Below are 16,904 nucleotides of genomic sequence, written 5' to 3'. Positions count from 1 at the left end.
CTGACCCACATGGAAACAGCAGCTTTAGCCTTTAGCTCAGATTAGCATGATTAAGGACTGAGTCTCAGTTTCAGCAGAGAAGAGAATTAGAATTAGAATTAGAATTAATCTGACAGGAGAAGAACTGCAGTAATAAAGTTATAGATAATATATTGATGTGTGTGTGTGTGTGTGTGTGTGTGTGTGTGTGTGTGTGTTCCTGCAGACCTGCACACTGAAGCAGTTCAGGCAGCTTTGGCGAAGTACAAAGAGAGGAAGATGCCAATGCCCTCAAAGAGACGCTCTGTTCTAGTGCAGTCTTCAGTGGAGGCATGCACACCCCCAGGTAACCACACACACACACACACACACACACACTCATCCACCATCTGCAGCTACTCGTCTTTTAAAGCGCTGTGTACACACTCATCTCAATATTTCTACAGGAAACACTGGAGAAGATCTGCAGGTTTATATTTAGACCCTCAAACCATCCATACGTAAAATTATGTACTTAATAACCCCACCTACCTACCTGCTAGTGAGCTACCACATCATGTGGGAGACTGGGGTTCAATTCCCACTCTGGGTGACTGAATGCTGTTCTACACCTATTAAAAGTCCTTGGGCAAGACTCCTAACACTATATCGGTTTTGCTAGTTGAGATCCTCAGACAGTACACAGCAGGATTAACCCACAGACTTTGTCTGAGGGAGGGATCTATACCTACTGACTGTGCCAAGTCAGCAGACGAGAGAGATGTAGGAACTTCAGACAATGGGTTTTGTGCTTCTATCATTTAAAATAACAGTGAATAATAGATAAAAATAGATAAGAAAAAGTAATAATAATAAAAGAAGATAATAAGAAGATAAGAAACAGTTAAAATTAAACTAAAACTATCTTTTACATAGTACAAAAACTGATATAAAAATACAAATAATAATAATAATAAATTAATAATAATAATTAGAGTGAGAGTGATTTTGTGTAAAGAACTTCATGAAAATGTTTTGTATAGCCCATAGACAGAGAAACAAAAATAAATCAGTTGTGATAAGCATTTTAAGAAGCTTCGTTATCTAGCAGAGGCCTGTGATTGGCTGGAAACAACTCCATTATAGCACATCATTTTCTTGGCTGATTGCACCACCACTGACGTTAAACCATCGTGTTGTTTTCTGGCCTCTGTTCTGACCCTGGATACAGTCTGCAGGAGGAATTCATGAATAGTTTTATAAATAATAAAATCTCATTATTTTACAGTGAAAATGAGCTGATTCTCTTTTTCTCCAGCTCTGTTCCCAGGCCACCTGCCCACTCGCCTTATATAACTTATATAACATATAGAAACAGTGCGCTTCTTCTCTGTCTATCTGACCCCAGATCTGCTCTGGGAGTTACTGTTATGTTAATAGAGTCTTCAGTGAGTTCATCCAGTGCAAAATTACCACAAATAAGAGTTTGCAAAGTTTGTGGAGACTGTTTTCTCAGGGAAATTCATCTTAATTAAGGTTAAATTCAGATAAACAGATTAGCTTAAATTAAGCTAAATTCAGATAAACACTTTACATAACATCGTGACTCACTTTTAGCATGCTTTTGTATTATTTGTATTTTTACTTGGGTCTCTCTGCCCCTATAAATCATACCAACACTCCAAACACATCTGTTTTCTATGAATCAGCCGAAAAAATGTAGGGTCTGGAATCATTTGCCTCTAAAAGCCGTTTATTTGGATGCTCCTCCCTTGTTGTGACGTCACAATAAGAAAACCTGCATAGAACCACCTTGGCTCCACCCCTCACCCATCAACCCCCACTAGAACCCCGCCCACTAGATCTTCAGTTGAAGAAACGACATTTCAATTGGTTCTGCTGATTAAGATCCTCAGACAGTGCACGGCAGGATTAGCCAGCAGACTTTGTCTGAGGGAGGGATCTATACCTACTATCTGTGGCGAGTTCATCAAGTGCAAACGTACCACAAATAAGTGTCCAGGTCCACCAGCTGATTATCTGAAAAAAGCAACAAAAAAAAAACAATATAACAGTCTAACTAAAATGAAGGAACCAGAATGTAACATAGACACAGAGGGACCAAACTGTAAATAATAGAGATATCTATGGAGATTATCATTTATCATTATTATATCACCGATTATCATTTAATGGTTACTTTAAAATTCTTCTGACTTGATAAAGTGTCAAGTATTGATTTCTTGGCTTAAAGTTTGGTTCTAATATGTACTAATATGGAATAGTGCAGCGATACCAGAGTATTTTATTTCAAAGTGATACAGTACCAGGAGGTTTTTAATAGTTCTTAAAGGAATAATTAATTTAAAAGCTATTTATGGAACCAAAATTGATTCCTCTATGGTGTACAACACCAAGTAACCAAATAATAAATAAACCCATTTTTAAGAGTGTAAATAGTAGAGATTTTAATGGGTATATGCAGAAATTTTACCAGCACAGTACATTTTATTTATATTATTGATTGTGCAAGTGGTGCATTGGCCCGGTTGTGGTGATTAGATCAGTGTGTAACTGTGAGATATGGTGAACTCCTGGTCTCCGCTCTGCTCCGGTCTTTGTTTAATGAAGTAAAGAGCAGCTCTAGGCTGCCAGGCTGAGGATAATCTCCTCTCCAGGGTCTGGGCTAATGGCACCCAGTGAAGGGTTAACAGGATTAGGGGTTCAGGGGTTGGGGGGTGAGCAGGCGGGGGGTCGCCGTGGTGTTCTGGTGACTCATTCACAGCCTTTCGGGGATTGTTTCACAGTCTGCTGATCCCATTGTGCTTAGAAAAGTGATACAGACACACCCGACCAGACTAAACGCTGTGATTAGAGGAGAGACGGAGTGATGTGGAGATCCAGCTGGACTCCAGACGCTCCCCAGCCTTCACCCTGGACTCAAAGTACAGTATATTCCATACAGTGATGGTACAGTTAATTAAAAAAAAATAATAATCTCTTATTCTGATTACTAATTACTCCTTTAAAAAGTAACTTTATTGAGTACATGATTTTTAAAAATTAGATTACAAGTTGCTTTATTACATTACATTACATTAGATTTGGCAGACGCTTTTGTCCAAAGTGACTTACAATAGTCAAGTACAAAAGTAACAGAAGGTAAAGGTAAAAATATCTTTAGACAGGGCCTAAAGGAGGTCAAAGGGGAATAATAGGATAGAGGAGTGAAGGAGAGGAAGAAGGAAATGAGGTTAGAAGTAGTTAGTGTGTTAGAGGTGTTAGGAGAGTAAGTGCTCTTTGAAGAGCTCTGTCTTCAGGAGTTTATTAAAGATAGTGAGAGATTCTCCTGATCTGGTAGTAGAAGGTAGTTAGTTAGAGGTGTTAGGAGAGTAAGTGCTCTTTGAAGAGCTCAGTCTTCAGGAGTTTCTTAAAGATAGTGAGAGACTCTCCTGATCTGGTAGTAGAAGGTAGTTAGTTAGAGGTGTTAGGAGAGTAAGTGCTCTTTGAAGAGCTCTGTCTTCAGGAGTTTATAAAAGATAGTGGGAGACTCTCCTGATCTGGTAGTAGAAGGTAGTAAGTTAGAGGTGTTAGGAGAGTAGGTGCTCTTTGAAGAGCTCTGTCTTCAGGAGTTTATTAAAGATAGTGGGAGACTCTCCTGATCTGGTAGTAGAAGGTAGTTAGTTAGAGGTGTTAGGAGAGTAGGTGCTCTTTGAAGAGCTCTGTCTTCAGGAGTTTATTAAAGATAGTGAGAGACTCTCCTGATCTGGTAGTAGAAGGTAGTAAGTTAGAGGTGTTAGGAGAGTAGGTGCTCTTTGAAGAGCTCTGTCTTCAGGAGTTTATTAAAGATAGTGAGAGATTCTCCTGATCTGGTAGTAGAAGGTAGTTAGTTAGAGGTGTTAGGAGAGTAAGTGCTCTTTGAAGAGCTCTGTCTTCAGGAGTTTCTATTACGTAATTATAATTTTTTATATTATTTTGATAATACTCGCTTTATTGGAAGCTTAAAAGTGCTGTACGACAACTGATATACTTAAAAAAGCATTAAGTACCTTTAATATTTATATGTTATTCATTTATTACATGTATTAGTATTTTCTTAGTATTTTTTTTTATTCAGTCTCAGTCGGAATTTGAAAATATAGTCAATATTTACAGTATGTTGAAAATTCAAGGAAGAGGTTTGTGTTTTGTGTGTTTTTCGGGATACTTTTGAAAATGTACTGTGTTGTAAACATCGGTGGCAACCATAGAGATTGGGCTGGTTTTAGCTTCTGATAGACGGGTTTTAGGATATTTTTGCTTGACCTGGCAACCCGTCTATGGGTGTTGTCTTGTCCCCTATCTGGTGTGTTTACCTCAGGAAGTGTGCACTTTAACAACATGTCAACAAGGAAATTCCACGTCCACAATATTGTGTTGTGTATTGATCATGCCTGATGTTCTCCACAGACACCTCCTCTGCGTCAGAGGATGAGGGGTCGCTACGGCGACAGGGGCGAGTGGCGTCTTCGTCTCCGTACCAGTCTCACCCCACGGTGGAACACTGGTTTAACCGGGTTATCCAGGGCTCCTCCACCTCCTCCTCCGCCTCCTCCACCTCTTCACACCCCGGGGGGCGGAGCCACAACGCCACCGCCAGCTCTGCTGCTACCGTACTCGCTGACCTCATGGCTCACACACAGCTCGGTTAGTAACAGCATCAATCAATCAATCATTTAATCAATCAATCAATCAATCAACCTTTATCTTTTTACTTGGTAATACTTTGTTGCTAGGGCTGCATGTTATATCATTTAAGCATCGTCATGTGCAATAATAACATTGCAGGACGTGCAATTAAATCAAACACTTCACGTTGCATATATTTTTTTACATTAAGTTTTAATTGGATTTTATTCTGATTTTTCTAGCTTTTAATTAGATCCTTCTTATTATTTATTTATTATAACTGTTTTATTATTTGGTTCTGATTTTATTATTACCCGATTATTATCTTATTTTTATGTTTCTAGCTTTTAATTAGACCTTTTATTTGATCTTTTTGCTTTTAATTGCATTTTTATTCTATCATAATTTTCATTCATTTCTTTTTGAGTGTTATATTTTATTAATGTTCATGTTGCGTGCTTGTGTGCTATTTCTTACTCTCTTTATCCCTACATAAAGCGCTTTGAGCTGCATTTATATGTATAAAAGGCCCTATATATAAATAAAGTTTATTATTAATATTATTATTAGGTTTGTGTATGTTATATTAGAAGAAATAGAATCATTTAAATTAAAATTGGACACACAAACTATTATTCACAGGAGACAGATGTGTTATGTTCATTTAAGGAGGGAGAACGCTGGTTCGAATCCCAGTTATGCAGCTTGCCATCAGCTACCGGAGCCCTGAGAGAGGACAGTTGGCCCTGCCCTCTCTGGGTGGGTACAGTAGATGGCGCTCTTTCCACTCATCACTCCTAGGGAGATGTGGATCAGCACAAGGCTGTGTCTGTGAGCTGATGTATCAGAACCACCAAAGAACGCTTTCCTCCGAGCGTTAGCTCTGTGATGCTACTCGGCATAAAGAGGTTCTAAAAGAGGTGGAGTCTGGCTTCACATGTATCGGAGGAGGCGTGTGCTAGTCTTCTGAACCCTCCTGGTGTTCGTTCCACTTCACAGCTATGTGCTGCTTTCTTTTGGTCTATCACTTAAAATCTCATTAAAACACATTTTTACAAGTTTTTTTCATTCTAAGGTTAGAAAATGTTCATGTTTGAGGGGTAAAAATATTTTTGCAATTCACATTCTGCATTATTGAAAAACGTGAGTGTGAAAAATGTCTATTTGTGAGTTTTGGGATGGTTTATGAATTTTTCTTTGTTAATTTTAGATAACCACTGCGCTCCTCCGGACGTGACGGGTCTGTCCGAGCGTTCACAGGTAGCATCAGTCAGAGGGCTCACCCGCGGATACACACACACCAGCAGCACCATGGAAACGGCTGACGGTGAGTGCCAGCATCACACCCTGTAGCCACGGCAACAGTGCACTTTCCCCGGTGACACCCGCGTGCATCACAGCCAATCGACTCTCAGCCAGGAAAACTTTCACTTCCTGTCAGCAACAGGACTTCATTTCAAACTCAGCCTGCGTATACACACACACGCACACACACACACACACACACACACACACATACACACACGCAGGGAGATTCATAGCTACATTCACTCTTGTGACTCATATATCATCTCTCAGTGAATGTGAGCAATGAGCCACTTCAGATTCTTACATATTTATTTCTATGTCACATTAATTTATTTTCTGACAGATCATTTTATATTAATTTTATAGGTTTATATCATTGTGTATATCTGTGTACAGCAGTATTATTTGATTGTGCATGTGTGTGTGTGTGTGTGTGTGTGTGTGTGGTAGTGTAAACGAGTTCTGTGCTGCACAATGAGGACAATAACAGTAGAAAATAGATTAAATTTGCAATAAATTATTTAAAAAATGAAGAGACACAGATAGAGATATTTGAGTTAAATGTATAAGTATACGGACGGAAGGATTGGGGCACCAGTTCATAAATCAAGGTTTATAAAAACAGCGACAATCTCTCTCTACACTAAAAACAACAATCACCAGTTGAGAATATAATAGTAATAATATTGTATAAACGGTATTATAACAAGCCCCTGATTGGATGGTGCTTATTGTGTTTTTATAACACAACGTATAATGTTAATTTAATTTTTTTAAATTATTTGTCTTTTAGGGACCACTTTAAAATAAGAGTACCTTTGTAAAGGATTTATAAATGGTTTGTAAATAAGCAGTAAAAACACATCAATTAAAAAGCAACAGTGGCAACTTAGTCATTTAATTTATGGTAAATAGTTAAACATACTTATAAATATATTAATATGGCAGGTTTAATGCTGATTGATGGAAAACACAAAGTAAGATCAGTATTTAAGAAGATCTGAGGTTTGACAGTTTAAACAAGTGTAGAATCACTGCTTTGCTATTTTTCAGCTCACTGTTGTCATTTCTATTTATGTTATATATTAATGGGCTTTAAATTATTAGCAATTTGTAACCAATAATAAATCCTTATAATTAATAATCCTTTATAAACCATTCATAAACCCTTTATAAACGTAGTCTTATTTTGAGGTGTTACCGTCTTTTATTAAGTTATCATATTATTCTGGAATAGGGCTGCACGATATTAAATAATGCATGGTCCATGACGTCATTAGCCCCGCCCCAAACCAAGCAGTGTCTCATGTCCGGATCAATCAAGAGCTCAATCAAGAATCAGCGCAGAGCTCTCAAAAGCTGAGGAAAACAGCAAAACAACAGTAATCTGCCCTTTAATCAGCATGTAAATGTCTTTTTTAAAGATAAATAAGAGCGTTTGTTTTTCTGGTATTAAAAGTGTGAATTCAGCTGTAACTGGAAATATCTGCACTGCAAAACTGTGCTGGACTGAGGAGCACAGCTTTCCACACGTGCTCACATTTACAAGCACGTGCCCAAGTTTGTGGATGGAGGCCATGCGTGAGGTTACCTTGTGTTTACTCCTGCCACCCCTCCCCCTTGCGCTTCTCAGGCAGCAGCAGCCTGTCACTCACACAGACACAGAGACAGTGCTGTGTACCTACTTCTTGTGTGAAGAATCATTGCAGAAAACATTGCAACATGATGTGTTTGATTTAATTGCCTGCAATGTGACTATTGCACATGCACACATCTCAATGACGATGTTTAAACGATATATCGTGCAGCCCTGTTGTCAAATCTTCTCTGAAAGCAGTGTGTAGGTGAGCAGGGCAGGTGAGACCCCCCTGTATTACAGTCATGCCTCTGGCTAAAATCTCCCATGATGCTCTGAATGTCACTGTGTTGATTCTCACACTCTCTCCCTCAGGCAGTGATGCAGGTGACGGCGGGGCTGTGGATGGTATTTATACTCGTTTATTAAATCTCCCTCTTCCCCTGCAGTGTTCCTGTACCTGTGTGTCTATCTCACCTTTACACTCTCAGTCCAGGTAAACCCAGGCTCTGCGCAGATCTCAGATACACTTCAGGATGCCCCACAGGTGCTCAGTTGTGTTTAGGTCTTTAGGACATGCTTGTGTTTGTTGTGTTTGGGGTCATTATTATGCAGTGTATCTGTGCAGAGTTTGGGAACAGGGACTGAATGTTTGCCTTTTATTTATTTACCTGTGTATCTACACTCTCTCCACACTTTGTGGTCACTGTGTTGTTGCTGTAAATCGATGGACAGTGTGTCTAAAGTTTTTCTGTTTTTCTACTGTTTAAATGTAATTATTTAATGAATTATTGATTATAAATATAATGCCAAGTATTGGCACCTCGTGTAAAACATGGGAAAAAGCTGTAAAAACATTTTTATTAATTATCCTTTTAATCTAACTTTTATTTAACATGCAGGAATTAGTGTACATAGTGTATTAAACATTAAGCTCCTGCTCTCAGCTTCCAGTTTCTGATAGGTTACCATGGGAACTGTGAACCATAGGATTTATTTTGGCTTATGATACCACTGTATGTTTACATACATGGATGTGTGTGTGTGTTTGTGTGTGTGTGTGTGTGAGGATGAGTTTATATGATTATGGTGAAGCTTCATTGATTACTGTATTATCAGTATAGTATTTATTAATAGGGTGAAAACACAAACAGCAAAAATGTGTGTGTGTACTGTCTCGTTATTTTGAGATACTAAGTCGTTATTTTGAGATACTAAGCCATTATTTTGAGACAGTATCTTATTATTTTGAGTGAGTAAGTCCTTATTTTGAGATAGTAAATAATTATTATGAGATACTATCTTGTTATTTTGAGATACTAGGTTATGTTGAGATACTGTCATTATTTTGAGATAATAAATCATTATTTTGAGATACTGATTATTTTGAGATAATACTTATTTACAGCCTTCCTGCTCCATCTCATCTCATCTTATCGCCGGGACACATAAGTCACCACAAGCCAGCTGACAGCTTAAAGACATTGGACATCACTCTGTCTCTATCTCTCTCTCTCTCTCTTTCTCTCTCTCTTTTCTCATCTTCAGCCCCTAATGTTTTCTCCTCTGCCAGCATGCCTGAAGTCGCCTCTCATTTATTGTCTCCTCCTGCCGGTCTGTGTTCAGTCTGTGACCTACATTCGTCCTACATCTCTACAGGATCTGCTGGAACACATACATATATATCAGATTCACTTGCACAGTAGGACTGCATAATAATGATTATTTTGGTAGTCGAATAATCTGGCGATTATTTTCCCGATTAATCGATTAATCAGTGATTATTTTTGCCATGCCCTCTATCTCTGTTTGCTGTGGGTACGGCTCCTGCTTCTATCTTTCTCTGTCTTCGCTTCACATCGATAGAAACAGCTGAACAAGGGATTTAAATGCCCTTTAAATGTCCAGAACACTGTCCTTTAAACGTGGAAAGTGCTGATCTTTAGTGAGGAAATGTGTAATCTGTGTAGTCGACAATAAACCTTCAGAGTCGAAAAAAAATGATAAACAACATTGTCGATTACATTGACTAATCGTCGCAGCCCTAGTGCACATATTTAATAGCATGTTAAAAGCTAATCAAAATGAGTGTGTTTACATGCACTTACTAATAATCTGATCACTGCAGAACTATGGGTTTGATCAGTAATCCATGCGATCAATGCATTTACATTAATTCGGATAATGATACAATCAGAAAAGTCAGGCAATAATCATATTTTCGCATTGCAACCAGCCAATATATAAATATTATATAAGCCCAATTGGTACTTTTGGCAGTGTGGGCAGTGTGCCAATTCCTGCTGGAAAATGAAATCCACATCTCACCATCCAAACCATCACTCTCCATCGTCTCTACAAATTTACTGATGATAAGTGATGGTTTGGAGAGACATGTCTGTCATCTGCTGGTGTTGATCCACTGTGTTTTATTATCAAGTCCAAAATCTTACAGCACTTCATGCTTCCCTCTGCTGCTGACTCTAACTTTTATGAAGTTGCAGATTTCATTTTCCAGCAGGACAAGAAATAAATACTTAAAATAGATCAATCTGTGTGCAATACATTAATCTATTAATCTGAAAGCAGTGTGTAGGTGAGCAGGGCAGGTGAGACCCCCCTGTATTACAGTCATGCCTCTGGCTAAAATCTCCCATGATGCTCTGAATGTCACTGTGTTGATTCTCACACTCTCTCCCTCAGGCAGTGATGCAGGTGACGGCGGGGCTGCGGATGGTATTTATACTCGTTTATTAAATCTCCCTCTTCCCCTGCAGTGTTCCTGTACCTGTGTGTCTATCTCACCTTTACACTCTCAGTCCAGGTAAACCCAGGCTCTGCGCAGATCTCAGATACACTTCAGGATGCCCCACAGGTGCTCAGTTGTGTTTAGGTCTTTAGGACATGCTTGTGTTTGTTGTGTTTGGGGTCATTATTATGCAGTGTATCTGTGCAGAGTTTGGGAACAGGGACTGAATGTTTGCCTTTTATTTATTTACCTGTGTATCTACACTCTCTCCACACTTTGTGGTCACTGTGTTGTTGCTGTAAATCGATGGACAGTGTGTCTAAAGTTTTTCTGTTTTTCTACTGTTTAAATGTAATTATTTAATGAATTATTGATTATAAATATAATGCCAAGTATTGGCACCTCGTGTAAAACATGGGAAAAAGCTGTAAAAACATTTTTATTAATTATCCTTTTAATCTAACTTTTATTTAACATGCAGGAATTAGTGTACATAGTGTATTAAACATTAAGCTCCTGCTCTCAGCTTCCAGTTTCTGATAGGTTACCATGGGAACTGTGAACCATAGGATTTATTTTGGCTTATGATACCACTGTATGTTTACATACATGGATGTGTGTGTGTGTTTGTGTGTGTGTGTGTGTGAGGATGAGTTTATATGATTATGGTGAAGCTTCATTGATTACTGTATTATCAGTATAGTATTTATTAATAGGGTGAAAACACAAACAGCAAAAATGTGTGTGTGTACTGTCTCGTTATTTTGAGATACTAAGTCGTTATTTTGAGATACTAAGCCATTATTTTGAGACAGTATCTTATTATTTTGAGTGAGTAAGTCCTTATTTTGAGATAGTAAATAATTATTATGAGATACTATCTTGTTATTTTGAGATACTAGGTTATGTTGAGATACTGTCATTATTTTGAGATAATAAATCATTATTTTGAGATACTGATTATTTTGAGATACTATCTCATTTTGTGATACTACCTTATTATTTTAACATAGTCATCATTGTTAGATACTCTCATTATTTTAAGATAATAGCTGATTATTTTGAGATATTATCTCATTATTTTGAGACAGTAATTCATTATTTTGCGATACTACCTTGTTATTTTGACATAGTAAGTCATTATTTTGAGATACTCTCTCATTATTTTGAGATAGTAATTCATTATTTTGAGATACTACCTCATTATTTTGACATAGTAAGTCATTATTTTGAGATACTCTCATTATTTAAGATACTAGCTGATTATTTTGACATACTATCTCATTATTTTGAGATAGTATTTCATTATTTTGCGATACTACATCATTATTTTGACATAGTAAGTCATTATTTTGAGATACTCTCATTATTTTGAGATAGTAATTGATTATTTTGAGATACTACCTCATTATTTTGACATAGTAAGTCATTATCTTGAGATACTCTCATTATTTAAGATACTAGCTGATTATTTTGAGATACTCTCTCATTATTTTGACATAGTAAGTCATTATTTTGAGATACTCTCATTATTGTGAGATAGTAAGTCATTGTTTTGAGATACTACCTTATTATTTTGAGTCAGTCTACTAGTATCTAAAAATAATGACAGTATCTCAAAGTAAAAGCTTAGTATCTCAAAATACTTCTATAAAATCTCCTCTGGACAGTAGAGACAGTTACTCCAACAAAATCAGAGAAAACAATGAATAAACTGGTGTCCCAATACTTTTGTCCGTGGTGTATTTGTGTGTTTGATAAGGGTAATGTTAGCTGATGTATTAAGTATTATACTGTATGTAATAATTGTTATAATTCACTGTTTAATATCTATATGATAGCCGAGTCTTCAGCCTGCAGTCACTTATTTCACGAATAGGCATCAGCCTGGTCCAATCAGAGTGTCCAAGAGCACTAGGGGCGTGGTCACCTGTTCACCATAAACAGACAAACGCCCCACCCTTCACCTTTACAGTGATTTTCCAGACCATCGACCAATCCCCCCCCCCTCCCTCCGTTTGATTGACAGATCATTGTGTGATGCTGTCATCACCGACCCTCCATAGTGACCTGTCTTTTGTTTCCATATCATCATCTCTCCATTCGTTTTTATCTCCTCCATCCTCTCTCTCTCTCTCTCTCTCCCTCGTGCTGTCTCTGTCTCTCTCTCTCCCTGTCTGTCTGTCTCTCACACTAAGGTGTCCCCGTGAACAGTCGTGTCTCGTCTAAAATACAGCAGCTCTTGAACACGCTGAAGAGACCAAAGCGTCCGCCGCTGCGCGAGTTCTTCCTGGATGATTTCGAGGAGCTCCTGGATGGTAGGTTCATAATGATGTAGAGGGGCGGGGCATTATGAACCTACGATCTGGACGGTTTGTTCATAATGCCCTTACGCTACGGCTGCAAATTCATGCCTGGGAAGAAATGATAAAATTACAAATTTAAAGAGAAATAAAGAAAATCAAGTTTTTTATAAATCAGTGTGGCACTTTTTACTGTGCTATTTTTGTGAATTTATACAGTATCAGGCTAATAAAATGAAGTGTCAATCAATAAATTCTACTTTTTCTTCTTCATTGAGAAGAAGATTTTAATAGTGGACATACAGTACCATTTATGCTCTTCATTGTAGATTAATACTAAAGTCATCCAAACTATGAAAAAAAAACATTAATAAACAAAAAAATCTAAAACATGAATTTTATTTTTTCTTATTCTTAAGACTTTAAAAGTGGACGTACAGTACACTACAGTACAGTACAGTGAAACAGTGAAAAGTTTGGACCCAACCTAAATTCCAATTTTTTTATTTATTTATTTATTTATTTTTTCAGATACTCTCATTATTCTGAGATTTTATCTCATTATTTTGAGATAATAAGTCATTATTTTGAGATACTAAGTCATTTTGACATACTATCTCATTATTATGAGATACTATCTCATTATTTTGAGATACTAGCTGCGGTCCAATCTGAAGGGAGCTGCCCAACTAGGCAGCATTTTCAGGCAGCATAGGCGCGCTCCCGAGAAAAGGACTGTCCCATTCGGAAGGTGGCATGTGCTGCCTACCTGGGCAGCTGCCTTATTTTACCCCGATTCTGAAGGCAGCGTGAGATGTATCCTTCATGGCGAAGGCAATCCCATGATGCATTTCACCAGCTCAGAGTTCCAGCGCTCAGATTTAAAAACATGGCGGACGGAGCCGGCATTGCGAGGGAGTTTCTGTACGAATGTAAGTAATTCCCTCCTGTATTTCCACTCACCGCTGCGTGGGTTTATCAAACTAGCATATTTTAGACTGTTTTAAGTTGTTTTCCATCGTTGTTTTCGCCTGTACTTCATTTAATGTAAGACCTGACCGGCGGAAGCTACCGTTAGCTTATCGCGCTAATTTACCGGGTAAGCTAACACGCATCTAGCCGACTTACAGAGTACCAAACGCGGCTGCAGCGCTGAGGAAACCCCCGCTAGGAAACAAAGACACCCTGGCCGTCCAGTATAAAAAGTTTTAACTGTTTTAAGTCACTGTTACGTGTAACTAAGTGATTTACTGTGTAAATAGTGTAACACTGTAGAATAACCTGTAATTCAGTGATTTAATGTGTAAATAGTTTAATTGTTAGAGGGAATAACTAGAGTTACCTGTAACTGAGTGATTTACTGTGTAAATAGTGTAATTATGAGCGTGTTCTCCATAAACCGCTGTTACTAATTCAGATTTATTTTTTCCACAGGGATGAACGTGGGCCGGGGAAGGTGAACTCTGGTCAGACCGGCTGGAGGCAGCGTTAGCTCCCTTTATGAATATATATATATTTTTTCTTTGAATGTAATAAAGTTTTCTCTCTTAACATTATTATTTTTGCTTGCTGTGTTTTATTGTCACTATGCTTATTGTAGTATCACATCTCAAGTAGTGGGTATGGGTAAATAAAAAAAAAATAAAGTTTATGAATCATGTGTTTTATGCAACTAAAAGATAAAGATATAATAAAAATTAGCTGACTGTGTATGAATGTACTATTGTGTGAAACGTAGCTTAGTTTGATAATTTAGCTCTGGCTCATACAAAATATTTATTATATTATGGTTTAATTACTCATGCATTTCTACAAAGCATCTAATCAAAAATAAAATAAATGCATACATAAAACTGACCATACTCTGAGAATGAAGTGAGGAAAAGTGTATAATTAAAGTAAATCATGAATATTTAAATATCTGTAATATTTGGATGAGTAAAAGAGAAATAGCTGCCGCTGCATTGAGATTTATCCCGAGGTCATTAACTTTAGTTATTTATAAACAAGCTCACGGGCACAGCGCGCTAGACGTGATGACGTATGCTGACTCCAGAGCGTGTCCCGAACGCGCTGCCTTATAAGATCCCTTATGGGTGAAAATGCTGCCGAACGAGGGAGCTGCCTTTGAAGGCAATGACTACCTAGGCAGCTCCCTTCAGATTGGACCGCAGCTATTGTCTCATTATTTCAAGATACTATATCTTTATTTTGAGATACTTATTATTTTGAGATAGTAAGTAATTATTTTTGAGATACTCTCATTATTATTTTGAGATACTAATTCATTAGTTTACTTTTTCTTCTTCTTAAGACTTTAAAAGTGGACATACAGTACCAGTGAAAAGTTTGGAACCAACCTAAATAATTTTATTTTTGTATATATATATATATATATATATATATATATATATATATATATATATTAAAAAAACAAACCAGAAGTTTTGAACATCTCTGCTGGATTTTCTCAGTCAGTTTTATGAGGTAGAATCTCCTGGAATTCAGGCTTTCAGTTAACAGCTGTGCTGAACTCATCAAGAGTTAATTACTTGAATTTCTTGTCTCTTAATAAAGTGTTTGAGAGCATCAGTTAAAGTAAAGTAGTGAAGAGGTAGAGTTACAGGTATACAGTGAATAGTGAATATTTGAGTAATGTTCGAATCCAGATTATGAGAAGCAACAAATACAGTACTCAACTAAGTAAAGAAAAAAAATATTTTTTAAGAAAATGTCAAAAAGCACAGTTAATGCAAAAAAAGAAGAATTTCAAGAACTTTAAAAAAAATCTTCAAGTGTAGTCCCTGCAAAGATAATAAAAAATGTTAGAATGATGAAACTGGCACTCATCAGGACCACCTGGTGAGGAAAGGAAGAGCGAGAGTTTCCTCTGTTGTACAGGATAAGTTCATCAAAATGACCAGCCTCAGAGTATTTTTGGTTTGTTTAACACTGTTTTTAAGTTACTACATGATTCCTTATGTGTTCCTTTATAATCTGATAGATCACTTCACTATTCATTTACAAACTTTTAAATGGTACTGTTTGTGTCCTTTAACATTAACATTAGCTGGACAACTAAAATAAAAACAGCATTGTTTATCAAGACCTATCAATTCATTTTTATTTATTTTTCATTTATTCCTTTTGAATTATATGTAATTTTTTCCATCTCAGCAAATTTTGGGTCACTGATTCATAAATATAAATACAAATATCATGGTAAAACATTGGCTGACACTTTTCTCCCAGTGCATCAATTAAAACTCATATCGCTAATCACAAATATATAGTTATATAGAGTGAAAGGAAGGTAACGTGCTCATGCGAGGCTAATTTAGCTTCCTGACGCCGTCCTGCTTAACCTGCACCCATAACCCGCCTTCGTCCTGAAGCTCTGCTTTCTGGCTGCGCAGGATAATAATCCCCTTTAATGCTGCATTTATCTGAACCTAGAGCCACGTTCTTCTAGTGCTTCTAGTGCTTTATCGCCGTAGTGTGTGTGTAGTGTGTGTGTAGTTGTGTGTGTAGTTATGCTGAATGTGTGTAGTATAGTTCAGGTTTGTGCTAATCAGTGTGTGTGTTTGCATGTGTTAAAGTTTAGATGGAATGGTAGAGGTTGTAGAGTATAGTTAGTGTAAGCTCTGTGTTTGTGTGTTTGTGTGTGTGTGTGTGTGTGTGTGTGTGTGTGTGAGCTTAGATCTAAAAAAAAATTTAAAAACTACAGTCCGACTCTGAGCCCATATGCTGTCAATATGAGCCCAAGCCTGATTTAAACCCCACATTATTTCAGTAAGATGGCCTCTATTTTTGGCCATTTCAGTCAAAATTGTAGAAATCTAAACTAACTGTAAATAAACCACTTTAAATACTGAAATAAACGGTTTTCAGGGGATAAATCTGTGTAGATTTCCTTTTTTCTTTTCTTTTTTTTTTAAGAATTAAAGTTTTGTTTACTTCGTCGCCCCCCAGCGGCAAGACCTGCAGAATTACAAGGGTCCCCTATTTTACATTCTGCTTAAAAAACCCTAAATTAACTAGAATATATAAAAACGTAAGCTTGTATTTTAATAATAACAACTCTTAACCTGATATTGGTGGCTGATAGTGTGTGTAATTATGCATATTTTTGAATCGCTGGGCTTTTTTTTTTTTATTTGTGGGACCATTTGGATTGTATTTGGTTTGTAAAGGCCTCCGCATACTTCCAGCGAAACTAAATTCGTGAACTTCGAGGGATTAGTTTACAATATAATATAGAATAGTATGATATACAGCTCTGGAAGAAATAAGAAACCACCTAAAAATGATGAGTTTCTTTGATTTTACCAAATTGAAAACC

General features: G+C 37.1%; 1 protein-coding gene across 9 annotated transcripts in view; it reads left to right on the top strand.

Moving 5' to 3' along the window:
* Nucleotides 1-16,904, top strand: part of dip2a (disco-interacting protein 2 homolog A) — a 159,830-nt gene that overhangs the window by 101,071 nt on the left and 41,855 nt on the right. For 4 of the 9 annotated variants that reach the window (XM_049485074.1, XM_049485071.1, XM_049485072.1 and 1 more), the window contains exons 4-8: nucleotides 206-325; nucleotides 4,408-4,644; nucleotides 5,837-5,953; nucleotides 10,214-10,246; nucleotides 12,458-12,577. In XM_049485074.1, the coding sequence (XP_049341031.1) occupies nucleotides 206-325; nucleotides 4,408-4,644; nucleotides 5,837-5,953; nucleotides 10,214-10,246; nucleotides 12,458-12,577 (627 nt within the window). The remainder of the gene's footprint in view (nucleotides 1-205; nucleotides 326-4,407; nucleotides 4,645-5,836; nucleotides 5,954-10,213; nucleotides 10,247-12,457; nucleotides 12,578-16,904) is intronic. The other 5 variants (XM_049485075.1, XM_049485073.1, XM_049485078.1 and 2 more) reach the window with 3 other exon arrangements.

This window comes from Astyanax mexicanus, chromosome 11 (genome assembly GCF_023375975.1).
Source record: "Astyanax mexicanus isolate ESR-SI-001 chromosome 11, AstMex3_surface, whole genome shotgun sequence".
NCBI lineage: Eukaryota > Metazoa > Chordata > Actinopteri > Characiformes > Acestrorhamphidae > Astyanax > Astyanax mexicanus.
The sequence above is the reverse complement of the archived record's forward strand: the minus strand, read 5'-3'. Positions and strand labels throughout refer to the sequence as shown.